Here is a 26505-nt window from a genome sequence, read left to right on the forward strand (position 1 = left end):
AGCAGCAGTCACTCAATCAATAGCTGCCTGTCTGTGCTAAACAGGGAGGACCACACGTCTCCGTTGTGTGCACCACACAGACAGTCTGGAGCTGCACTTCTGCATTTCCGAGTTCCGTCAACATTAAGTTATCAATTAAGCTCTAGATAATCGATTATTGACATTTGTGAATCGATTCATAATCATCCAAGTCCGCATCGCAATGCATCTAAAAATCTATTTTTTTCCCAAACCCCTTCTACACTGACAGCAACCCCTAAAAGGTCAATACTCAAACTCAAAAGTCCTACTGGTCTACAGCTACCACTAGGTGGAGACATTGCATGCCAAGAAAGGGCAGTACAACACTGTCACTGAACAGTCATCAATATAATGTGATGTACATATTAGATTTATGTGATACACAGCAAGTTGTATTTTCATCTCTGTTTTAAAAATGTCAGTTAATTATGTAGTGTATTTCAATGTATCACAATATGTATCACATTGCAATTTATTGTGATACAAACATACCATGACCCTTGTATCAATGTATATGTACTGTATCATGAGGTTCTTGCTAATACCTAGCCCTGATAGAAAGCATCCTGACTGGAAACATCACTAACTGGCATGGGATGCACAGTAGGGTAATGTCTACAAAATTTCCATCAGACAATGTCTACATTGAAACATTGGGATGGACGATGACAACGGGGGCGTGCGCGGGCACACGTGAGGGAGTAGTGACCGTCTTACGTGCATGTGTTCACTCGCACAGACTTCACTCAGTTAAAAAGCTCCTAACAGACAGCTTCCTATGACGTTACAAGTCGTGGTGGATGTTTTACAAGCACAGACCAGGTAAAGCAGCACTGAACACAGGGTGCAGCGGGTGATTAAAACTGCTCAGAAGATCATTGGTATCCCCAGCTCCCCCTGTTTGCATGTCGAAGTCTCCTTGGGATACTGAACCCCGAATTGCCCCTGGCGGCTGTTCCGCCAGTGTATGAATGTTAGTTTCTGTTTGAGCACTTAGGCTCAGTGTATGAATGTGTGTGACTGGTGAATGCAGATGTAGTGTAAAAGCGCTTTGAGTGGTCGAAAAGACTAGAAAGGCGCTATACAAGTACGGAGCATTCAGTGATATCGGTGAGCTGAGGTGCCTGCAGAGCCCAAAGGATACCCACCCTAATTAATGACATTCAATTATTTTGCAACAATTTTGATAACAATTTATTGTTTAACTGAATTTACAATCAAAACACCAAACACTGTCCGGTTCCAGCTTCTCCAGCTTTTCTGTGGTTTATATTATTGTAAACTGAATTTCTTTGGGACTTTGATGAGAATAATTAATACAAATGAAGAAATCAACCTTTTCATTATTTTATGGACAGAGACTCATCGATTAATTAAAAAATAAGACAGATTAAATCATTAATGATAACAGTTACATTAATAAAAAAACTAACTTTTATAACCTTTTTTGGCTGAGCTTGTCAAGAGTGGGCAATGGAAATCAAATCTACCTCTGTATTTGGAATGGCCCCCACAGGTCCATAGATATTAAAAAGATAGCAACAATGTTATTAACTGTAAGAAAAGATCTGTGTCAGCTGATATCACCACATGGTATTTATCACCCTATCACTCAACCCTTCTGAAGAGGTGTTGTTCCTTTAAAATGTGACTCTATGGGGGTTGTGCATTTGCTTGTTAAAACGTTCACTCCTGCACTTCATGTGGTTGACAGTTATTGACTGCGTAGGCAGTGGTTTGATCCATTTCTGGGTTAGGATAAATTATTGAACTATAATTTTGAACTATTTTAGGTTGTCAGTTTTTCTCTTTGCCAAAATTCTTCTCCTGTATTTGTGCCATTTTCAGTTGAATACACTTATCGTAGTGAAGAAAAGTACATATATTTTTTAACATTCATTTATAATATTCATTAAACTATATGTAAAAGTCGAGTGTCAAAGGCAATGGGGCTTCAAAGCCAAACACAAACATGTGGCCATACAAGGTGAAAGCATGCCCTCTAGTGGTCAGACAACATCATAGCACTAACAACATCTATGAGGGAAATGAATGGATGAATAAAACATAATATAGTGTATTAGGAAGGGCCTATCACTAAGCACACTCAGTACTTGCAGTGCAGTATAAAGTAAGAGAGCAGCAGGAAGTCCACTGACCTCCTCTGAATCCAGTTTGTCTGTGCTGCTCTTGTCCTGGTTGACCACGTAGCCAGGAGGCAGCCAGTTAACAGGAGGGTCAAAGATGGACACCACCATCCTGCTGGGGAGCCCCTTCTTCTTCCCCAGGCGGTACAGGTTACAATTGCTCACCTGGATATGGGCAGACCAAAGAGGATGAGGTGAGACCTGTGCACTCCATTATCAGTAACATACTGTGTCCTTGGAAAATTCAGCTTTAGTTGTAATTATTTCAAATCCTTGTATACTCGTGTGCATGTTTAGCTCAGTCGGTACTGTGTGGAACTCCTGTTAGGAAGATAGGAAAAACAATTCCAATTAACTGCGTATATTTCCCCCCCTTATTATTTGATTATAAGGACACTTTTGCACAGGCTCACAATAAGGCCCGTGCTGCAGGGCGTGTGCGCCCGGCGTTTGATCCGCATTCATAAACCTATCAACGCTTACTTTCATTTCCCTGAGGAAATTCAGGGTGTGAACTACGGTGGAGCCAGGGGGAACTTAGCTCCCCCTAATAAGACATCACAGTTCCCCTAAAAGCATGATTTGTGATATTTTGGGGGGGGTCAAATATTGACAGCATGCTTTATTGACATCATTATCATGGATCATGCGGAGCGTCAGACTTCACCCAGAGGAAACAATCACTGACCGACCACAGCGGGCCAGTCGCTCCGCGATCTCCTGTCCCTGGTCCGCCCCACTCCTTCTCCGGTGCAGACAGGCTGTGAACGGTTCGTGATCGTTGGCTGGATGAAAATTATGCATGATCCATGCACTACTGCAACTAGGGGCTCTCCGCAGCGCCATGCAACTTTCTACATTCTTCCCAGAGGTGTGTCAAGCAAGCCAGAGACTCTTTTGAATGTCCTTCAGAACTCTTCAAAGTAAAAGCTTTCAATAAACTCAACATAAAGCATTGGTGATTAGTCTGAAATTTATATTACAGCGTAATAAGGGGTCAGAAACAAAGGGAAATAATAGGGAAACACATTTAAAGATGGCAACAAGGTAAAACTACACTGAAAAAAATAATAAACGCAACCCTTTTGTTTTTGCCCCCATTCATCATGAGCTGAACTCAAAGATCTAAGACTTTCTCTATGTACACAAAAGGCCTATTTCTCTCTAATATTGTTCACAAATCTGTCAAAATCTGTGTTAGTGAGCTCTTCTCCTTTGCCGAGATAATCCATTCACCTCATACAGTAGGTGTGGCATATCAAGATGCTGATCAGACAGCATGGGGATTGCACAGGTGGGCCTTAGGCTGGCCACAATAAAAGGCCACTTTTATTATTGTTAATAATAATAATAATAATAATAATAACTGGTCTACTGTGGTCTAGGTGTGAAAGAGGAGCGGAATCACCCTTTTTTGTCCTTTTTTTTTTTGCATTTCACAAATAGTATGAGGGTTTTACAAATCTGGAACTGTGTCTTAAAGAGTCCAGTGTTTGCCACACATCAATTTATTTGTGGCAGCCCGCAACAATACTATTGTTATTGATTTTCCTTTGTTTTTACTGTTTAAAATGGTATTTGAGGTTTGTATTTGCGGATATTCGCTCAGCATCTCCTCTCGCTCGCAAAAACTGAAAACGGATCCGTCTGTGAATTGAATGGTTGGTATCATGAACACCGCTGCACCAATCTGTCCAACACAGCGCTGTCAATGTCAGACCCACCTTCAAGAAAGTTATTAGCAAGCGTGTAAGGAGCCTAGCTAATAAGGATAGCTATGTAAACATTAGAAAACAGCTGGGATGTGAAAGTTAGCGTGATGTATAGCTGATAGTCAATATCCACTGCAACCCCACCCTGCCCCAAAATGTAAGTTAAGTTCACTTTAATTGGTAAATTGGAAGCAAACTACTGACACCCAGTACTTCCTTATTTTGTGAACACTGCTGGACACAAGCTGTAGTTGCCGTATTGTCTGTTTGACCAGTCCGTCACATTCAGTGCTGCAAACTGCCTGACGGCCCCTGAACTATCATAGTACTACCCTGAAACTAAGTAGCTCTTTCAAGAATATTCCTCTGGAATGCTGTTTATAAACTTTAAATCTGCGTAACAACTATATGATTACCTGATTATCTTTTTAAACTCAAAGAAATGAGTTGTAATTACCATAAATACTATTTCAGATCAAATTATGTTCTTATCAGGAAATGATCCTGGAATTTCATTAAGCTGCTATTTCCAAGGTCAGGAATGAACTTCTACAAAGTGTAATAGTGCACGATTTGGTGCATTTGGGATAATATATCTAAAACATATACAGTACCTGAATATATTATATGGGAACATTGACAAAAAGTCTTAAGCCCTTCCTGAGAGGATGGAATTTGCTTCATTAAGATGGTTTCAGTGTTATCATGTAACGTAAGTATGGAATCTCCATGACAACTCCATCCACTGATAAAAGCCACAAAATAGAGATGAAAGCTCCTGAAAAACTATTCAAGTGGTTGAACTTTGTCCAACTGCTATTTCCAAGGTCAAGAATGAATCATTAAGCTGAGAGAGGAACATATTTTTCATTTTTTGTGCAGCATCTACTGCAACACTTTAAAAAGACAACACTTTATATTTTTAGAAATATTTCTACAACTTCAGCATTCACAGAAGCAATGAAATAACTTCAAACTCTTGTGTCATTTCACTTATGATGCTCCATCATTCTTATTATTATTAAGAACCTATCTTACCTTTTTGCTGCGCATGTAGCTGAGTCGTCCCTCGTGAGCGTCAGGGTAGGTACAGAACAAGTATGTGGTGATGGCATGCTTGAGGAAAGAGTCTCCTAGCATCTCCAGCCGCTCCAGGTTGAAGCCGTCACTGGCATTGGATAGTGTCAAGGCCTGCAGGATGAGGCCCGGGTTGGGCCCCAGACTTTTGGGGCAGTCTCCTGCCTGGGCTCTGTGCTGGGGAATAGCGGCAAGGTCAGGAGAAGGTGCTGTGGGAGGGTTGGGACACGTGGCTGCCTGGCTGCAGACTGAGGTAGCTTTATTTGTGTGGTCAGAGGTCCTCCCCGATGTACATTCATCACTAGGCTGTGAAGGACTGGAGCTGGGCTTCTTCAAGCTGTGAGAGGGCTGCACAGGAATTGAGGTAGTGGTTTGCATTGATTCAGGGCTCTGCAGCCCAGGGGAGCTGGGCTGGGAGCATTGGCAATTGTCATGTTGGGGAAGGTACTCAATTTGGTTGCCGTCATCGCCGCAGTTGGTGACTAGGGCAGTGCCGTTGGTTAGGTTCCTCGTGCAGGTGGCTTCTCCAGGTTCAAGGGCTGCAAGCTGCCCCTGCTCCAATAGGGAAGAGTGGCGACTGGGATGTCTTATGGAACTGGGTTCAGGGGTTACAGTCTCTAGGTGCTCACAGTGACCCTCACCATCCTCGCTGCAGGAGTCAGGACAGGAGATGAACGTTTTGCTGTCGATAGATCTCTTCCAGCCAAAGTCCAGGTTTGGATACCTGTCACATACAAACAGACCATCTATACATCAGAATGTTGGGTAACTGTGTGGCTAAGTTTTTATTCAACTCAATTTATACAGCGCCAATTCATAACAGAAGTTACCTCATAGCAAATGTATTTAAGGCCGACTGTAACGTTACAGAGAAGTCTAGCTACAGGTGAGTCAAAGATTCTCGTTTCTCCAAAAGAAAAAAAACTTGGATTCAGGAACTTTACATTTTGTGAGGTATACCAGTAATGACTAAAAGACTACTGTTTGAGGTATAGTATGTAGTATGAAACTGATAAATAGATTTATTTTGCAGCATGCTAGGCCAGGCTTTGCTAGTTTCCAACAATAGGAGGAATATAAATGTAAGTACGCTTAAAACGTATTCTAGTTTTAAATCTTATATATGAGAACAGGGCTGCAGCCAACCTGTAGCAGAGGTTTGCTTCGGTATATTGGTGCATAAATAAGAATTATATAAAATAAAAGCAAATAAAAAGCAAGTACTATAAGCACAACTGTAACATTAACTAACTAAGATTAATGATGATAATAAAGCGACAACAGTCTGTCACGTTGTGTGCCTGCCTGCCTGCCTTGTTTAGTTCGCAGTCCTGTTATTTGTACTCCCTTCTGTATCGGTTATCTAGTCTGTGTTTTGGTTCCATGTCTTAGTTCCCAGTCTGGTGTTAATGTCTTAGTATCTAGTCCTGCTCCGTGTAGTTCAGTGTTTGCTATTTTGACCCGTTCAGTATCTGTCTTAGAGTTGTTGAGTTTTGGGTTTGGTCCTGTCTGTTGTCCTTTGTCCAGTATCTGTTATATACTCTGTTTTGGTATTTCCCTTATTTGCTGTTCTGTTCCATGTTTAGTGTTGTCCTATTCCCAGTCGATTCCGTCTCTGTTCCCTACTCCATTCTGTTAGTCAGTTGTCATGTTTCCTGTTTTGAGGTTTGGTTCCTGGTCTTGTGTTCTCGGTTAGCCCTGTGTTTTAGCTCCTGCATCGTAGCTCCTAGTTCTGTGTCTCAGTTCATGTCTTAGTGTTTACTTTCGGTCTGTGTACTTCTGTGTTATTTTGCCCTTGTCTGCTCTGTGTTCTCTTTAATCTCAGCTTCAGTCTGTTTTCATTGTTGGTTGTAGTTCTTGGTGATCTGTCTGCTTGTGTCTTTATGAGTTTATTTTTATTCCTCTGATCTGTTATGTGTTCAGTAACCTGTGTCATGTCTGTTCCCTCCAGTATCCCTCTGCCTGGCTGCCTCTCTGTTCTCCCCTGCTCTCTCTCTGCCTGCCTGTGTCTCGTTAGTCTGTCACCTGTGTTGCTCCCACCCTGCTGGTTAGTCCCTGTGTGTGTATATATACCTGGTGTTTCTGTTTAGTCTTTGTCCAGTCATTGTAGCGTGTTTACGCTCTGTCCCATGTTGCTGTGTGTTGTCCTGCCTGCCTGCCTGCCCTGTTTCCCTGCTTTCTGGATTATTTTCCCTTCTTGGATTTTTTCAGTTGGATCACCTGGTTTGTTTGAACTGTTATTGTTTCTGGATTACCTGGACAGCCACTCATTGTAAGTGTGCTCGCTTTTGGTTTGTTAATAAACCTTTTGAAATGTAGCCGTCAGCCTACGTGTCCTGCATTTGGGTCCTCCTACCTTCTCCACACCACAAACCCTGACACAGGCCCCTTGGATACCATTATTGTTGTTTATTATCAAAGTGCTTCTAAGTTACACAAGCCTGTCCATCACGAGCAAGATGTCTCTTGATTTAAGTTAAAACGTTACAACATTACCCAGAATGTAAAGACAGAATAACAGCAAATAACAGCAGTACGAACATTTAAACTGTCTCACAGCTGCGGGTCTTTACTCTCACGTTGCTGCTCTGACTCGTCTGCTGCGTTGGCTGCAGCGCTCTGTGTGGCTGTGGGCTCCGTGAGCAAACGTGAGGACCAAGGGGCTCCGTGAGCTGACTGGCCGGCTCGTTAGCTGGCCAAGCTTCTCAACTCCGAAAACGTTCGAGCACATTCTCAATTCGCCAACAATTTTCGTAAAACTGCCGATATTTAAAATCTACACAGTTGATTTCTCGCCTCAAAACTTGTTAGAAGTGGACTTTGTGATGAAACAGCATGTGAAAATTGTAAAACAAGTTCTGTTTTCCTCTAAAGAAAAGACCGGTTGTTGATACAGTTCTTGCGCTTTGCATTATGGGCCACAGTATGCGAGGTAGACTGGTCCGATACGTATTGCAGATTTTTCCCAAATCAGTACGCCATCCGGGTATTTTTGGCATACTGCAGATCTTGCTTTTGTTTGCATACTGCATAGTACATTTGGGCCAAATCAGTACGTACTTCTAGTATAGTAGGCGGTTTCGAATACAGCCTATGTCTTAGAACAATGTTGTAACATTACCCATGAATCCTTCCAGGTTTACCTAGAAGTAATAGCACAATAGTAGTGCAGTCATACACACTGCTTTACACAGGGATTATTGTCTGACTGACTGAAAGTGGTTCATTTTCATTAAACATAGAACTCCTATGTTGTGTAGCGTATGTATCTGGGACCTGAAGTCAGGGGGGAGGGTCTGGACTCCCACTCCAGCTTCACTGGCAGTCTGGGCTCTGAGCTCCTCTGCAGTCAGGAGGCAGTGGAGGCGGTAGAGGATGCTGGGCAGACACACTGCTTTCCTCCACAGGGAGGCAGGGATGGGGTGGATGGCACACAGCTCTGGAACCAGGATCTAACAAACACACAACACACTGTTAGACAGGGACTGTTGTAGAACAGAACGTATGTAAGGTGACATAGCTGAAACTCATTTCTGGAGTAAATTTCACACTCAAGGAGTGACTACACTGGATCTGTATCAGTACAGCTTCATACAGTACATGATTAGCCCACATTAAATAGTTTCTACATCATGAAAATAGATTAAAATGAAATACTAAAAAGTAACCTTTGAAATAACATTTATAAATACATAATGTACTGCAATTTTTATAAAAAGAAACGATAGTATGAGACAGATGAATACGGCTTGGCAGATCACAGGGCTCTACAGAGCAACCATTCAGTCACATATGCCCCTAAAATAGATCTGTGCAAACTGGAAAAATGATTTATGAGCACAGTATGCGAGTAATGACTACTGTGATCCCTCCCTACCAAACTTTGCAAATGGTGAACTCACTGTAATGCATAAATGGTTGTGATTATTGACCAGTTAATACGTAGCATTAACAATGTAGACCACTTTTCCTGCACAAGGATTTAATGAATGAAAACAATCCACAGAAATGAATGGAATTAATACTATACTAGTGATAAGATATAAAATACACTATTATTTGAAATTATAATTAATATAGTAACATGTTAAAATATATTAACATTAAACTTACAGCATACTATTAAATGAACACTATGCTCTTTATTTAATGTTATAATATCATACTAATACACTGATTTCTACTAGTTCCTCCTCCAGGATAGTGGATAGTGTCTCTGCAATGGACAGATGTAGATTTAGCCAGAGTCAGGATGCTAGCGTGCCAATATGAGCTGCTTCATGGTTTATACAGCTGCAGCTGAACAATAATTACTAGTGATTTTGACAATATCAACTACTTATTGCGGCAGAGTAGAGAGTAATGGGTGCTGTGTGTAAACACTACTGTCTGGTATAAACAGGTCACTAATGGCCTTTCGACTGCTGTAGCCTCAGAAAAATAAATGCCTAATTAAACAGCGACAAATGAAAACTAGATGTCTTGAAACTAAAATGTCTTTGGTTTTGGTTGACTAAAAATAATTCATGCTACTCAAAATTAAAAACCGGCACCAAAACCAACTATGTTGGTGGGGTGTGTTGTTTCAGGTACAGCTAAGAGGAGGAATTGCAAACCAGGAAGGTGTAACTAACAGATCGATGAGCGTAAAGGTCTCTCAGACACCAGAACACTGCACAGCAGTTTATTACGCCCAGAAAGAGGATGTTAATTTATGTTATTGGACGACACTGCATTGTATTGCTGCATCTTCTATGCCTGGGGAGTTTGCCAGAGCCCTAACATACTAATACTAACATTAAAACGAAAGATGGGGCTGTGTTTTTCAGCACCGTTCTACGGTCAGCGTGACCACAAAAGCAGCCGTTACCTGTTTGTTCTGCAGACTCTCCCACTTGGCCTTCCTCTTTTCTGCACTGCTGAGAGGCAAGGCTTTGCCCTTCTGGTTCAGGTGCCGAGGGGTTAACAGGTTCAGTCTGAGAGCACAAGAAAACAAGGGCCTCAGCTTCATACTGGATGGACAGAAGCAGCAGAACCAGAGCTACTACCTTGTTCATTCTATGCATTTTTCTTCCATCAAAATCCTGTTGCTTTATGCTAGTAGCGGCTAACGTAGCCTGGAGCTTCTAGCCTTAAGCAGATGATGAGCAGGCTACAGAGGTCTGAGAAGCTCACTTTCTAACTCATTTTCTTGTAGCCTTCAGCTGACACTGACATGTCATTTATCAGACATCACACAGCTCCCTCTGGAGACACAAAAAGCCTTTATGCAACTTATTCACATCTGCAGTAGTACACCAACAACTTTCTACACTTAGACCTGTAAACCCAGTGGAGTTCCCCTTTAACACAGTGTAAAACCTGTTCTCTTGCACAAACTCAGGAAAACTTAAACAAAAAGAATTAAACTTGAGCTCAGTGGAACATCACATCCCACTGTTGTGGACAGTGGTTTACAGACACATTTAACTGCCATGATCCCCACGCTGCTGACCTGGATGAGGTGTGGTCTACGTCCAGAAGCGGCTGGTTCAGGTTGGACAGGTCCAGGTTGTACTTGGTTTTGTAGTACTCAGCAAATGTCTCATACTCAGGTGAAGGAAACTTACTGAGCGGCGTCAGGTCTGTGTACACATCAGCTACATAGAAGCGATGAGGCTGGTCGAAGTTACGATACCTGGGAGAGAAGCAGCGTGACGGTCATTATGTTCCTCATCCACAGTAAAATCTGTCTCACAGTTTCTAATAAACACTCACTTCTGAGTAAAGGTAACTCCTGTATGTTCATATGGTACAGTGGTACCTTGGAATTATGACTGCATCCTGGTAGTCCTCAAGCTTGAAGGTGAAGGGGTTCTGCTTGGTGTACTGAGTGGTAGGAATGCCAGTGCGGGCCTCAGACCTCTCAATGTCCTCCATGAAGTTAAAGTCCATATCTAGTGTGTTGGATTCCCCAACTGAACAAGCCAATGAAGCAGCAGAGAGAGGATAATGAAACTATGAAGCATCTCTGGAAATATGAATATCTGGAAAAGGAATCCACCAAGCTTAAACTAGAGTGACTCTACTCACCAACATTCAGAGGTAGAACGCAGTAAGCCGAGTCGGCCAGCGTGGGCTTGAACTCCAGTGCAGGTTTCTCTAGGCGGAGGATATGGGAGAAAATATACTGGTGCAGGCGGGTGATGAGGTCGAGCTGGGCAGCGGTGAGTGTGAAGCCAGACTTCTGCAGCTCAATGGAGATGGTCACCTCACCCGAGCGAGTGTACACTGGGAAATGGGGGATCTGGACAAAAGGAAAGCACCAGTTACCATCCACAACCAATGATGATAGCAACAGACATGTTAGTCCAGTCTGAGAGAAGGTAAGAAGGTTTTAACCAGGAGACGTACTCGAGGTATGGGTTTGGCAGTCAGTATGCCGAAGCACCTGGTGGTGTCCTCCGGGGGGTAGAGTTTCCTTCTGCGGAAGTTGAGTTCATCAGGGAGAGGGGTGGTGAGGACCATCCCAATCACATATAGGTAGTAAGTCTGCTCCGGGAAAGCGTAACTGTCCCGCAGACACTCTGGTATCTGGGGAGGACAAAAGAGGGTCAGGCGATTTTATTTCTCTTTTATTTTTTTATTCTACAGAAGCATTCCAAATACCGATATTCTTTTTTCTTTTCCGAAACACATAACATACAAACAAAGATTATCCCTAACATTTGTTATGTGTAGTTATGAGACCGGACCAAGATAACATGACATAATGCAGTTTAATAAGAATATTTATAACAAAATCACAGCTGATTTTGTCAGCTGCTTGCGGTCTTTTGTGGTGGCTTTGTGGTGTTACAAACACGTATGTTGCCCTCTGTTGGACAAAATATGCAACAACAACACTCATAACATGAAGGTCCGTCTTTCATCTCTCCATTTTTTTAATTGTTATTTATCGGCTGTAAACAGTATTGTTGTTTAGTGTATTGTGCTCATATCGGCAGATAATATTATGCAGAGGTTTACTCTACATGCACACAACAACAGCTTGCTCCTCACAGTCAGATTACTTCCTTCAGTGCACTGAGGTGTTAAGCAACTCTGTTTGAAGACAATACTACCAGGCATGTCTTTCTTCTTTTTCGTGTGGATGCTCTGACCTGCAGAGACTTACACGGACACAGAACTGCGAAAGTGAGCTGTTGTTTGTGAGAACCACATGGTCAGCTAAATCTAGAGTGCAATCCTATTTGAGTATTTATGGTAAATGCTCCCACACGAGCACCTTGTTGCTCTGCTGTTATTAGCTGCTGTTTCAACAAAAACGCCATTCAGGGTAGGGCTGTCGCAGTGAAGTAATTTTCACTGCGGCAATATGTTGCGGTATTATCGCATTTTTCATCAATGAAGTAATTTGGTGCCATATAGCAGAGTAAGAGTGTCTGTATCTGTCACCTCACTGCACAGCAAGCCGCTAACAGCAGCTTTATGGTCTGAGCAAGCTAGCTGCTGAGTGCTAGTCAACAACATTGCCAAGCAAACGGTAGTTACGTACTGTAACTCCAGAGTATAGGCTTTGCCCTCTAAAGGCCCATTTATACTCCTGCGTAGGGTCTACGTGTGTACCTACGCCGTAGGCTACGCATGTAGCCATGCATTTATACTTGTGTGTGTAGGTGTGTCCGTCATTCTGCAATTACACTCCCAATTGCTAGTCGTAAGTAGCGCAATAGCGTCCGCTGTGTTGACTTTTGCTGGCCGAGCAGGCTAACTTCCGGTTTAGCGCTCTGCTAACGTAAAATTGTATACATGCGGCTGGTGTAGCCTTTTCAAATGTTACCGACCAAATGGATCACATTCTGATAGCGAAACGAATCATTTCGCTCGGGTTGCAACGGTCAAATATATTGATTCACTGTGTTACAGCCGCCGCTTTGGCCGCTAGTAAATGTTACTTCAAAGCGCGGGGTGCTTCCAGTCGGCTCAGAGGCCAGACGTGACTGTTTTTACAGTCAGCCAGAGTCAGTATTCAATGGCGGGAAATGTAAAGGGCTGCAGCTGCTCACTTCAGAGAAGCTCCATCACAGAGCCGTAGGGCAAGCATGACTTTGACAGGCGGAAGGAAAAGTAGTTCCTGTCAACAGAGTATAATTAGACCATCCTGGTGAAAGTAATATACTTATGATAAAACACATACTCACTCCAAATTACTGAGTTTAGATATCGATCCTTTTATATGAGTATCGATCCTAGAGCAGGAAACATTGGTATCAGAAATATCGATACTTTAGGATCGATCCGCACATCACTAGTTGCGGTGCTTACCATCCTCCGCGGTAGGCGCAGTATTTCAATTTTGCGGTTATCGCAACAGCCCTAACTCAGGGTGAAAATTCAACCGTGGTGTTATGTCGGGAGATGCAGTGACTTAACCAGCGGTGAGTAAGAAATATTATGAATAACACATGTAATTTGTTAAGCTATGAGGAGAGTAAAAGTCCGCTAGCCGCTAGGCTAATTTATGTGGTGTTGATATCATATAGGCTAAAGCTCTTAAACTAGTGGTGGTGACTAACAAATACACTAATCTTGACAGTTACCATTAAGAAGAATTGTATGCTTCTGTTAAATGTGATCACTATTAAGCCGTGTTTTAGGTGTGTAATGGAGTCAATTTAAACTTAACTTTACTGGACTTTACCAGTCAAAATGATTTAGTGTAGGCTAGTTACTGTACTTCTGTCTTGCTCAGAAGACAGGAGGAGGCATGCAGAGAACATAACCATATTCATCAGAGGAAAAGAAGAATAAGGAGGAGGAGGAGGAGAAGGAGAGCAACAAAGAAAATACTCCCCAAATAATAAAATAAATTCCTTTTTACATGCCTTGTTGTTTATGTGTACTGTAGATACAGAGGAAGAATGTGAGAACAGCACACATCTCATCGTTACTATGTGATGATAGAGCATGGGAGAACAGTGGGTACTTTTAATACAGCCCACACCCCTAATATTATTGTGTAACTACAGGATAACAAGTGAAGAACATGCAAGATTTTTTACCACTGTCTGCATACTTTATTCATCTTGAGTAATGTGTGTAAAGAATAAAAATAAATAGGCCTACTAGGCTCCTCTCTACTTTGACATTTAAGATTAGCTTGTTTGATCCACCTTCATACACATGTGACATTACTGTACAACTTGAGAAAGGTGAGTTGTTTTCTGCTCCAGCCTGCCTAAAAGAAAAGCGTTTTTGGGATTAAATGGACTTTATTAGCTGCTGCAGTGCAAGATGAACTCAGAATAGACCCATTTCTCACCTTATCATTCTAAATCATGCAACGAAGAAGAAGAAATGCATAAGAAATCCTGGGACAAAATCTGTCCACAAATACTGTACAGCATGTAGTCTGATGAACAAGACTTGTGTTATAGCTGACTTGGGCAGTGAAATGTTTAATTTTTTTAATTCATGTGGTCCACAACTTAAATCAGAATTTAAGGAGAAATATTTTATATCACCTCAAGAAGACTTCCTAACAGAAAGGTAGGAAGGTATTTCAATGTACAACTGCAGTACTTCAATCTAAGTAATTTCCCTGACATTTTAGTGTTATTTTACTGTTAATAGACGCACGTAACAGGTTTTATACTTCCTGTGAGTATAATCCAATTGATCTTATTTTCATACTGTATATCAGTTGTGTTAACACCTTATTCTGAAAACCGGACATTGTGGCATGTGTATCTTTGTGCTAATTTCACAAAGGCTGACGTAATTTGATAAATTATGTTGTATGTGGCGCTCGCATCAAGCACTATTGAGACTTCATTGCCCTCTTCAGATAAGACTCATGTCATGAACATGTGTCTTTGTAAAGAGAGAAACAGACAGAAAAAAAGTCTCTAACTCTGCCTGTCAGCTCGCTCTGCTCCGTTGAAACTGAATTTACCATACAGAATTGAATATGAGTGCACTCCAGAGTGAGCTGCAACCAGCTGACCGTGTGCTGCTCACAAACAACAGCTCCCTTTACCGCAGTTCTGTGTCCGTGCATGCAGCAAACTGAAAACATTGTCTGTTAGGGCGTCCACACGAAAAGGGAAGGAAGACATGGCTGGTAGAATTGTCCTCAGACAGAGTTGCTAATCACTTCAGTTCACTAAATGAAGCCATCTCTTGTGACTGTGTGGGGAGGAAGGCTTGTTGATGTGAGTTTAGAGTCGATCTCTGTTGTCTGACTGGTCCACCAACAGGGGAGAAGTTGACCCCTTGAGACACAGCCCCTCCTCATTTGCATAATGAGGCAGAAATACATAGAGAAATGTAAAAAGGACAGGCAGATATATCTAAACACTGTGGAAATAAATAGTGTAGAAATGCAAAGGAATAATAAAACAGACAAAAATATTAAAATGCAGAAATACATAAAAAAAATAAGTAATAAAATAAATAAAATTGAAGATTATAATGGACAATAAATAAATAAGGTAATTATTACAAAGGTGAATAAATAAAGCTAATTAAAAGAGATATATACATTTATGTCTCATTGTATAATATAATTAATGCCTACATTTATTTATTAAGCATTTATTTATCTCCGTATTTATTTCCCTTTTTGTCAGAAGTGGTCCTCCACATTCAACTAGCAGTTACAAAGAAACTATAGCAGTTACAAAGAAACTATAGCAGTTACAAAGAAACTATAGCAGTTCTAGCTCTGAACTTATTATAATTGAAGTATATAAGTAGCGGTGTCAGAATTTAAATGTAACGAGATTCCACAGATTAAAAGCTGTCTCACACGCTGTGACACCACACATCAATATTGTCACGCAGTGAAAAACAAATGTATAACTGATAATGTCGACTCGCGGAGCAAATAAACTCCACCCAGTTGATGCGACACCATGATAGTAATCAAGTGAACCCACTCTTGCACTGTCCAGACAGTTGTGAAAGAGTGGTAACATATCTTGTGGAGTTTTGCAATATAAATATTTCTAAAGTGAAGGACAACCTTGCTCTGTTTTAGACTGTAAGCTGCACTTTATAAGAGCTGCTGAAGTTAACATAAATGAGAATTTGTGGTGAGATTTCTGCCTGATCACAAGTGTCTCAGTTAGTTTCGGTCTCACATGCAACATGCACTCCCAAACTGTGTCGGTCAAACAGTCTGAAGGGGACATTAGCAGCGGAGCAACAAAATAATGCACAGCAGAGTATAGGGCATGTTATGAATTTTCATTCAACGATGACGTTAGTCTTGTAATATTAAAACTTTTTTGTAGACATGTCAGAGAACACAGATGTGGGAGAGATTGTGAATGTGCAGAAAACTTACTGAAACACAGGAACTCTGAAGTCCTGGGGTTTATTACTATTCAAAGGAATTAATCTATCACTGAGGTGAAAAGGTGCCACATGCACATTTAAAGAGGTTACTTCCCCAAACAAAGACACATGGACGAGCGAAGACTACATCATGACTCAGCAGGATGATATTCCATGAGAAAAGTTGATCTCCAAGAGAAACAGATCTGAAAGCAGCACAGAATGCCTGAGAGCTGCACTGACTTACAGTCTGTTATAGTTTGAATTGTTTTCCTTTACATAAATAAAGATATTTCCACCATAAATTGGTGCAGAAAGATTCTCAGGAAATTAAATGTTTCATGCTTAAAACCTTCATATAATTCAGCATTGAAGATTTCTTAATAATAGTGTTAAATTCTAGTCTCGATCTTGTGAACCCAATATCATGTATCAGTGATAACAATTTGCCTTCTTCTTGTAACAACATGCCAATATACCATCTAATCAGCACCCCTGATGTCCACAGTATTTCAGAGTTTGCACCATGAAACAAACTAAAATAAATTCAGAATTTTTGAAGAAAACTGAAGCAGTCATGAGGGTAGTGGTTTGGCATTTATTATCTCATGGCTATTTAGTCAGAGTTACAGAGAAATATATAGTAATATAGATATAAATTAGATGAATATTGGTTTTGCTTAGAGATGCCAATTCTCAGCATCCGATGAGAGTCAGTGAACTCTAACTGTAAATGACACGACTTCAGCTGTATGACTTTCTTACGGCTTTAGGGTAGCACTGCCTCCTCTTGGTAGAGCCGGGCCTGCCTGGTACGCTCGTCTCCTCCTCATCATGAAGGTCCAGCTCCTCCTCATACTTCACGGTCTCCTTTCCTACCGGCATCAGGTGATCATCCAGCTCACCTGGGTGGGAAGGAAATAAGCTATGCGTCAAGATGCTATAATAGATGCAGGGAAATGTTCTATAGAGGCTGACAGTGAATATTTTTCTAATTCATACAACAGAAAAATCTCAATTGTGGTTTTACCTATTTTGTGGAGTTTCTCACAACACACTAGTGCAACTGCTTTCTCTGCCAGTCTGGCACAGTTCATCGTAGGACCCTGTAAAGACACACACACATTGTTGAAATGAGGTTGTTCATTCTTACTAAATTCCAGGAGTAGGGGTGTGACAAGGCACTTCACCCAAGACGAGACTTTAACACTATTATTAAGAAATCTTCAATGCTGAATTATGTGAAAGTTTTGTGCATGAAACAGTTAATTTCCTGCATTCTGGTAAATTCTTCCGCACCAATTTATGGTGGAAATATCTTTATTTATGTAAAGGAAAACAATTCAAACTATAACAGACTGTAAGTCAGTGCAGCTCTCAGGCATTCTGTGCTGCTTTCAGATCTGTTTCTCTTGGAGATCAACTTTTCTCATGGAATATCATCCTGCTGAGTCATGATGTAGTCTTCGCTCGTCCATGTGTCTTTGTTTGGGGAAGTAACCTCTTTAAATGTGCATGTGGCACCTTTTCACCTCAGTGATAGATTAATTCCTTTGAATAGTAATAAACCCCAGGACTTCAGAGTTCCTGTGTTTCAGTAAGTTTTCTGCACATTCACAGTCTCTCCCACATCTGTGTTCTCTGACATGTCCACAAAAAAGTTTTAATATTACAAGACTAACGTCATCGTTGAATGAAAATTCATAACATGCCCTATACTCTGCTGTGCATTATTTTGTTGCTCCGCTGCTAATGTCCCCTTCAGACTGTTTGACCGACACAGTTTGGGAGTGCATGTTCTCACCACAAATCCGCACACGTTGACTTCAGCAGCTCTGATAAAGTGCAGCTCACAGTCTCAAACAGAGCAAGGTTGTCCTTCATTTAAAAAATATTTATATTGCAAAACTCTGCCAGCTATGTTACCGCTCTTTCACAACTGTCTGGACTCACAGTGCGAGTTCACTTTATTTATCAGCCAAAGGTGCTTTCCTCACAGTCTACGACATTGTTGAGTTGATTCACTCTGCGAGTCGACGTTATCAGTTATACATTTTCACTGCATGAGAAAATTAATGTGTGGCTTGACAGCTTGTTAAAAATGTCAATTGCGAGACAGCTTGAATGAAGTGAGTGTTGAAATGTAGGGGGAAATTTTGAATTCAGGACACACCTGATTTAGGCTAGCCTGGGAACCAGAAAAATCTGCAAACTCATGTTTCATTTGCTCTGGCGATTCGTATTCGCCCCCTCCCATTCAGACAGATTTCCACCTGAAGTGGATCAGTGGGGCCAATCACAACCATTTATTTAAATGGGGCGGGTTTGATAGGATGACTGACTGAGGAGCATCGCCGGTCCAGATTGGAAAAGACACAGGTCTCGTTGACTGTCTGCCTGCAGGTCCGTCCAGAACTATGCACAAGGCGCCCGAAACTCAGATCAAACTCTAAAACTGGCAGTATTGATACAATATCTATCAACATCCTGTTACTGCATTGGCTATTTCCTGCCTCAAATGTCTTCAAAAACACATTTCAGTCTGTTGTGTAGCTGAAATTTGAGTTTGTGACCTGGCCGCCAAATTTGGACCAAGCACGGCTCCAACTTGCATGTGTCGCTCAGCGCTATGTCACATAGGGATGCTCTGATTGGTTGTGGGTCTATCCAATTGCATGCCCCTTGGAAAATGAAAAGTGAACCGACAGATTCCAGACTAATACGCATTTGTAATGTAGTCTGGGGATGCCAGGCTAGCTTCAGGGTGTAACCATCCAAAATTCTTAAAATGTAGAGGTTCTTCCTCACCTTAACAGGAACTCGCAGAGGGGAATTGATGGGTAAATAGAGTGTGGATTGGAAACGTCCGTCCTGCATCTCCTTAGTTTTACACTTAGGTGCCAAGTGGGTGAACGGGTCACTGGGAAGCCGAGCACAATACCTGTGCACCAGAGCAAAAAAGACATTAAGAAATGCTATTTTAAAGCTGATGTGTGTTTGTTCATTTTTTTTCATCAATTGAGGATTTAAAGTTTTTGCAGAAACATCATCCAACCTGTTAATGTGTCCGATGGCTGTGTTGATGGTGACCCGGGGACCTCCATCCTCAGATCGAAGCACATAGGGCGGGAGGATGTTGTCATCATCCAGCACCTGCTCAACTTCAAACTCACTCACCTCCATTGTCTTAGAGCACTTGTTCCTTAAGATCTGCTCACAATTAAAATGAGATCATCATCACTAGCTCATTCTGCTTCTACTTTCCACTATTATATACTATTTCTACTAACATGCTTCCATGTTCCATCAGACAGGATCAGAAACTTAAGACTAACTGAGAAAGAGGGAGACGAAGAGAAAATGTTACCTTCTCTATGGCCTTGTAGGTAGTGAGATCTTCCTCGAAGGCTTTGGTCCTCTCACTGTCAGCCAGCATGATGTAGTTGGAGACAGGTGCCCGAGCTCTGCCTTTGGACTGGACGTAGGACCTGTACTCTGTGGGCAAGTCAAACCGCACCACCAGGTTACACTTTGGAATATCCACGCCTTCCTCGACGATGCTGGTGGCGATCAGCAGGTTAGTTTCATGAGCCCTGAATTTGCGAAGAACCTGTGAGAGAAAGGGGTGGGGGGTGAGGCAAACAGAATACTGCTTTGATAATATGTCAAGAACTCCTTTCCTAAGTATTATGGTAGGACAGGAAATTAAAGATGATGAGCATGAAACCCATCCAAGCCACAACACAAATTTGCATGTTAAGTCCATGACTCATTTCAGCTAAACACAGCAAACTTGCAGAGCTGGACAATATGGCTGAAAGTGGAATCTCTATATTTAATCTATTTTTTTTAGACACAATTGAATTAAAATACTCAAAATTCTGGTTAAACACTGACATCAATTTACCAATCAGAGCATGGAGAAATGCAGAGCTGACAGAGCTGTATCAGCTCTGCATTGTTCCTACTTCCAAACATGGACAACGGCTTAAGTTAAAGCAATAGAGTGAAAAGGTCCACTCCTCAGAAAAATTACTCCTTTAGCACAGTGAAGCTGGTTGAATGAAAATTCAAGGGAGAGGACTGTGTCTCCAAGCTGTTCAGGGTCATATCCAACACATCCACATCATTTCTCTAAATGGAAATGCACTTTTACACTAAATCAGAGTCACCATTCACACACATTCAAACACTGAAACACCTAAATGCTCAAAGCGGGGCGGCAGTTGCTCAGTCCGTAAGGATTAGGCTGGGAACTGGAGGGTCGCCGATTCAAATCCAGCTCAGACCAGAGTTGCGGAGCGTGGACTGGTAGCTGGAGAGGTGCCAGTTCACCTCCTGGGTACTGCCGAAGGAGGCCTTGAGCAAGCTCCTGAACCCCCAACTGCTCGGGGCCGCACTGAGTGGCAGCCCCCTCATCTCTCTGTGTGTTGCTATAGGTCCTGTATGTGCAGGTGTGTGTCTTTCCGGCCTGTGTGTAAATACTAAAACAATAATAACAGAGTGAAAACATTGAATTTCCCCTTGTGGGATTAATAAAGTATATCTTCTTCTTCTTCACACAGAAACTATCTTCTGTGAATCTTGCCCAAGGACACTTCAACATGGAGCTGGGGATTGAACCGCCGATCTTTCGATTAACAGGCAACCTGCTCTCCCTCCTGTCCACATACCTCCTCTTGTTTCCTGAACTCCACCTCCATTTGCTTGTTCCGTAGCTGGTTCTTGCCGATGCTGTGGCCAGTGATGAAGTTGCTGCTGATGTAAGCCAGCTCTGGGTCCTGCTTCCCTGCCTCTTTGATCAGACTGAGGAAGAAACACAGATATCTTGTGTCACTGATAACACATCAGTGTTTCCACTAGATTTGATATTAATTTATGTCAATGGGTTACTAATGATTTTCGCTGGCACGATAACACTCATCAGGTCCCTCTCCTCATTCTTCAAAGGACCTCTAATGAAAGGTGCTGTTCTAAGAGCAACGTAGCTCCTTTAAAGAGATTAAGAGAGCGAGTGGCAGAAAGTGACGGTGAAAGGTTAGCAGGAAACTGAAGGCACTTGGCGCTAGCAAACAATTCCAGAGTCCTACCGATTGAGGACGACAGCTGTGTAACGCCTCTCCACGAAGATGATCCCACACAGGATGTTGGTGAATGGAGAGGGAAAATTGGCTTCAGGCCTCTCTTTGGCCTCCACCTCCTCATCCTCATCTTCATCCTCAGAGTCGCTCCAGGACACGTAGTTGTCCTGGTTGCGGTTGTTATACCACTCTACACTTTCAAACTGCTGCCGCTCGAAGGGCTTGTATTCGTGCAGGATCTCCAGCAGCCTGAGGACCTTGGGGGTGACGAACTTGAGGTCCAGCGAGGCGGGGGAGAAGTGCTCCTCGCAGAGGGCATGCACTTTGCGCAGGATGGTATCGGTGAAGAGCAGAAACTTGCGGTTGAGCTCCTCTTGCTCATGTTTGATGTACTTCTGGAGCTCCCGCACCATGATGCCCGCAGCTTTATCCGCACACCAGGGCCCCAGCACCTGCAGCACGGCCCGACAGTCACTCAGGACCTGGACAGTACAGAGACAGGGTGAACGATATGTTAATCAGAGGGTTTTCACTGAAAACAGCTGTCTGCTGCTGCCGGAAATAAGGTTCAAGAGATCAGAGGTTGCGGGTTTGGAAAACTAAAATGAGCTAAAACCAAAACTAATTCCGTAGAGCTGCCGAGTTTTGATAACTCTGTGGGTCTGTAACTTCGCTCTGACCTGTTTGGAGATGAATGTGGGATCACGCTCGTCTTTGGCAACAGATATGTTGCAATCGTTCAGGAAGAGGAGAGCTTCATCCAGCTCCGTCTGCAGATGGGAGGAGAGGCCACTCTTATCCAAGTAGGGGCCACAGTCCAGTACCACTTCTCTTGGCTGAGAGGCGTATCTGAAATATAGTACAATGCACAGGTTAGACTTCAGCATGCATCTAGGAGTCATGTTTACTGGTTTCCCAGTCTAATGATGTCATTGATTTTCATTCATCGGGTAATTTTACAAACTAGCTTTTCCTTTTGTTTGAATGAACTGAATCAGTGAAAGAACATGGTGCGCTGCTTTTGTTGTAACTAAGAAAACACGTTTAGCTGTAGATGTAGTCCACCCCTGATAGGTCATACACAGTATAATGGCTTGTAGTACCTGTCCAGGACCACAAGATCAGTGGCAGTTTCAGCGTTGCTCTTCAGGATTCTCTCCAGATTCTGGATCTTCTGCTCCAGTTCTGATGGGTCACACTTTCCATTCAGAATGGATGCTGTGAGACCCAGGATACGAGGACTGCAAGAGCAGCCCTCAAACAGCTGCAGAGACACAGAGGAGAGCCAGGTCTTTCACAGTTCCCTTGCACGACTACTTGCCAGTCATGCAAAAAGAAAAATGAATTCAACCACAATCTCACCTTCATTATCTCACAGTAGGGGTGGTCTGTGATAGCCAGGTGACAATCATCAAAAACCACCAGGTTGATTTTAGACAACTGTAAGATTTTATTCTTCAGAACATGTAAGAATATGTGGCACGTCATGACCAGAACCTTTATGAGAAAGAATGACAGGAGACAAGAGAATATTATTGGCCGCAGTGTGACTGAGTCTGACTGTAAAACACAGCGTTAGAGAATGTGCAAATAACTAGGGCTACTCGCTGAAGGTCAAGAATTAGAATCATCAGCCCCGAGTCAAACCTCGCACTGTCACTTGACACCTTGTACTTTGTTTGACGAGTCATTGTCAAAAGAACAACATGGAACAATACATATACATACCTGTAATGGAAATAACTAGAAGGGTTATGGAAAAAGTGCAGGCTCCAGCACAACCCAAACACACCGCTGTGCAGTGCTTTCTTTATAGCCCACTTGATTTATGCTGAACTCTGCTCCTGACCTGAAGGCTTGTGGTGTCAACCATACAACAACTGGTATTATTACTTAACTAGGATTACAACATTTTCACAACAAAGATGTGACATTAAGGTGTTGTTCCTTGTTCACTGTATTAGTGAAAAGGGCCCCTGTTTTATGGAAACACCTAGGCCTTTATTAAACCTGACAAAACTGCGCAAGTATGTCACAACATCTAAGTACGAAACAAGTATGATGCCTGTGTTAACTTAACAGTATTCAAGACAAATACTGGAAAGGCAATGAGAATGGCGGCACACCTGATTCTCGATTATCTCTTGATTCCACTGTTGGTCAGTCCATGCTGAGGTCTCCTCCAAATCTGTGTACTCTCCCACCTGGAGGTCAGAGTGAGTCCTGACTGCAGCCGCTTGCTGAACTACACACAACGCTGGACAACATAGACCAGAGATACGGTAAACTACTTGAAGTTAAATCACTACATGCATTTGAATTTGAACAATAATTTGTGTGCATTGCATGTACCTGTGTTCACCAGAAAAACTGTCCTCTTTGCATTTTCTTGGTAATGTCCGCGGATTTGGTGGGAGAGCTCTTTTGTAAGAAGTACTGCAATAAAGGTCTTCCCTGAGCCGGTATTTAAGCAGACGATAGTATTATGTTCAAGAGCTGCTTCAAGAAGTTCTACCTGTAGAGGAAGAAACAAAACAACAGCAATGAATGTTTTTTTTCTATCAAATTAACGCCATAGTCTGTATATAATACATCAAGCAGCTAGTACACACATCCACGTGACTGGCAGCCTCCTTACCTGATATTTCCTAGGGGTATAGATGTTATCATGGATAGCCTCCTGCTGCCATGGCAGACCAAAGAAAGGCCCCATGGGTGAAGTGGCAGGGGTAACAAGCTGTAGGCCTGCCATGCTTCAAAGAGTTGGAGGTGAGGCTGGGCTCCTCCAGTCGTCCACTTTATCTCATTTCTTCATCCTAGTTGTTTCAGAAGTTCACTGGCAGGGAAATAAGGATCCAATATTAATGTACTACAGACAGCAGGCACATTTTCCTACAAGAGCATGCTCTTTCTATTTGAGAGCACAATTTATTAATTTTACATTCATATTTTGTAATGTTCTCCCTCAAATCTGCACAATTTGGAGAAAAAGTCATTTTGCGATTACTGTGGTGCGATTTGTGAAAGCGATATAATGGTAACGAATGGTCTGATAAGTCCACTTGCTTGCTTATCATTGGAAATGCAGACAATACTGAAATATATTCAAATAAAGTACCTAAAAATATATATTTTCAAAAACAGACATTTTTGCAAAATTGCTTTGCTCAACAGTATAAATGGTGGGTGTAACATGATACACCAGCACCACACACCCAACCCACAGCACACTTTATGTAAACTAGATACTGAACAATATTTATAACAATAACTTTAGTAAAACAGAACAAAAAGGGAGCGTGTTCCTCTCAGGAGGCGGCAGCTAGATGCAGCACATATTGGCACACTGCCTCTGACTAAATCTACATCTGTCCACTGCAGAGACTCTATCCACAACCTGGAGGAGGAACTAAGAGAAATCAGTGTATTAGTATGATATTATAACATTAAATAAAGAGCATGTTCTTTTAATAGTATAATATTAATTAAACGAGCACATCGGCTTTATGAAAAGTTGAACATGTTTCAACAAAAGGCACCGATATAGCTAAATATCCAGCTAGCCAAACCCAGATATTTACTTGATAGTAGTATTTTATTTATATAATAAATTTAAAAGTTTGTTTAAACAATTGTAAACTAATTTTAATGTTTCCAACATTCATAATAAACAACCAGTAAATTAATGTTAGCATATTTTCCCATTTACTGTACCAAAAATAAACCGAACCCTGACTTCAAAACCAAGGTATATACCAAACTGAATTGTGTGTACCATTACACCCCTTGTAGATAATGAGCAGACTGCAGTGAACACAGAGACAAGAGTGTCACCCACACAGCAAACATTTCTGTCCAATTAAATCGCTCCCTTCTATGGTTATGAAATCGCACAGGGTGACATCGCAACTGCGGTTAGATTAATCGTGCAGCTCTACTAAAAACCCTGCCCTTGCACTCAAACAGCCCCTGCCTGTGCTTACATTTGCTCTGCTTAAGCTGTGCTTGCACTTAGATATGTTGTTGCTTGCACAGAAGTCTGTTGTTTCCCACCTGCTGGAAAAGTGAAGCCTGTTAGCGCTAAGTTAGCCAAGATCTCCCCTTCAGACTGAGCAGCTGAGCAGGAAGGCTTCTACAGCAGGCTGTGTCTTTTGGCTGCTATGTAACTGAACATTAGCTCAATAGAAAGTAACTGGTAGCTGTATTTTATTACTGCCTACCTGTCCAATGTTGAGCTGCAGCTCTGTCCTGTACAAACTGGTTCAATTATTTTTCAGATGAATGAGTGGTTGGTGACTGGAGGTTAGTAAAGCTAATTAGTGATGCAAACAAGTCTTTTTAAGCTGATGAGGAAACGTTTCTTTTTGGATTTTAATGTGCAAATAAAATGCACCTCAGAAGGGAGGAGGTTTCTCATGTTGCACAGAAAAGGCACACATGAACAACAGTATCTGTAACGATTCTGAGGTCATATTAACAGGGTTTTAGGTAGTGATGTCCACAACATGCTGTGCAATAAATGTTAAATCACTGTGGAGCATCACGACCAACCAAATTACTTTCCCCAAATCTAAAAGGTTGTAGTTAATCCCTAGCAGACTGATCTTTGGGTGTTGGTTATTTATTATCTGCTCTAGCTTTTCCAAATCTTTCTTATAATAATGGCCCAATGTGATGTGAAATTACATATTTGTCCTTGGAAAACATGGGGAGGACCCCAAACCCCCAACCAACCTGACCATGACCACCAACACCAAAACATTCAGCTAAAGCTCACATTAAACTGGGTAGTTAATAGTTTTAAACTATTCTGATATGCATCACATTGCTCATGTACACAAGAGCAATACTGCTGAGACATGTTGTGTTGGGGTTTTATATTCACCTCCATCCTAGGGGAAACACTGGCTGTCTCAGTAGGTGTCTAACAGGACAGCGAGGCATCGAGTGCCGTTCGAAACGGCTCGAACGATCTGAGATGCCTTCAAGCTGCCCCAGTAACAGCCAGTTTGGAAGGCAGCATCGATGGTGACTTGATGCCGACTATTACCCATAAAGCAACGCTGCTTTATGGCCAGTTTTCGAAAGCTGGCCAAGATGGCGGACAAACAAGCCGAATTTGTACACAAATATACATTTTTAAAA

General features: G+C 42.0%; 1 protein-coding gene across 3 annotated transcripts in view; it reads right to left on the minus strand.

Moving 5' to 3' along the window:
• dicer1 (dicer 1, ribonuclease type III) overlaps nucleotides 1-26505 on the minus strand; it is a 57081-nt gene that overhangs the window by 13523 nt on the left and 17053 nt on the right. For 2 of the 3 annotated variants that reach the window (XM_046063437.1, XM_046063438.1), the window contains 21 exons: nucleotides 23999-24196; nucleotides 23713-23875; nucleotides 23487-23617; nucleotides 22723-22857; nucleotides 22464-22624; nucleotides 22041-22209; nucleotides 21370-21842; nucleotides 20953-21085; nucleotides 19647-19889; nucleotides 19335-19489; nucleotides 19088-19220; nucleotides 17310-17385; nucleotides 17045-17184; nucleotides 11351-11530; nucleotides 11030-11243; nucleotides 10761-10914; nucleotides 10452-10634; nucleotides 9828-9933; nucleotides 8234-8409; nucleotides 4919-5681; nucleotides 2181-2333 (listed from right to left, as the gene is read on the minus strand). In XM_046063437.1, the coding sequence (XP_045919393.1) occupies nucleotides 2181-2333; nucleotides 4919-5681; nucleotides 8234-8409; nucleotides 9828-9933; nucleotides 10452-10634; nucleotides 10761-10914; nucleotides 11030-11243; nucleotides 11351-11530; nucleotides 17045-17184; nucleotides 17310-17385; nucleotides 19088-19220; nucleotides 19335-19489; nucleotides 19647-19889; nucleotides 20953-21085; nucleotides 21370-21842; nucleotides 22041-22209; nucleotides 22464-22624; nucleotides 22723-22857; nucleotides 23487-23617; nucleotides 23713-23875; nucleotides 23999-24112 (4155 nt within the window). In that variant the 5' untranslated portion in view covers nucleotides 24113-24196. Of the gene's footprint in view, nucleotides 1-2180; nucleotides 2334-4918; nucleotides 5682-8233; nucleotides 8410-9827; nucleotides 9934-10451; nucleotides 10635-10760; nucleotides 10915-11021; nucleotides 11244-11350; nucleotides 11531-17044; nucleotides 17185-17309; nucleotides 17386-19087; nucleotides 19221-19334; nucleotides 19490-19646; nucleotides 19890-20952; nucleotides 21086-21369; nucleotides 21843-22040; nucleotides 22210-22463; nucleotides 22625-22722; nucleotides 22858-23486; nucleotides 23618-23712; nucleotides 23876-23998; nucleotides 24197-26505 lie in introns of those variants that run through there. The other variant, XM_046063439.1, reaches the window with a different exon arrangement.

This window comes from Micropterus dolomieu, linkage group LG11, assembly GCF_021292245.1.
Source record: "Micropterus dolomieu isolate WLL.071019.BEF.003 ecotype Adirondacks linkage group LG11, ASM2129224v1, whole genome shotgun sequence".
NCBI lineage: Eukaryota > Metazoa > Chordata > Actinopteri > Centrarchiformes > Centrarchidae > Micropterus > Micropterus dolomieu.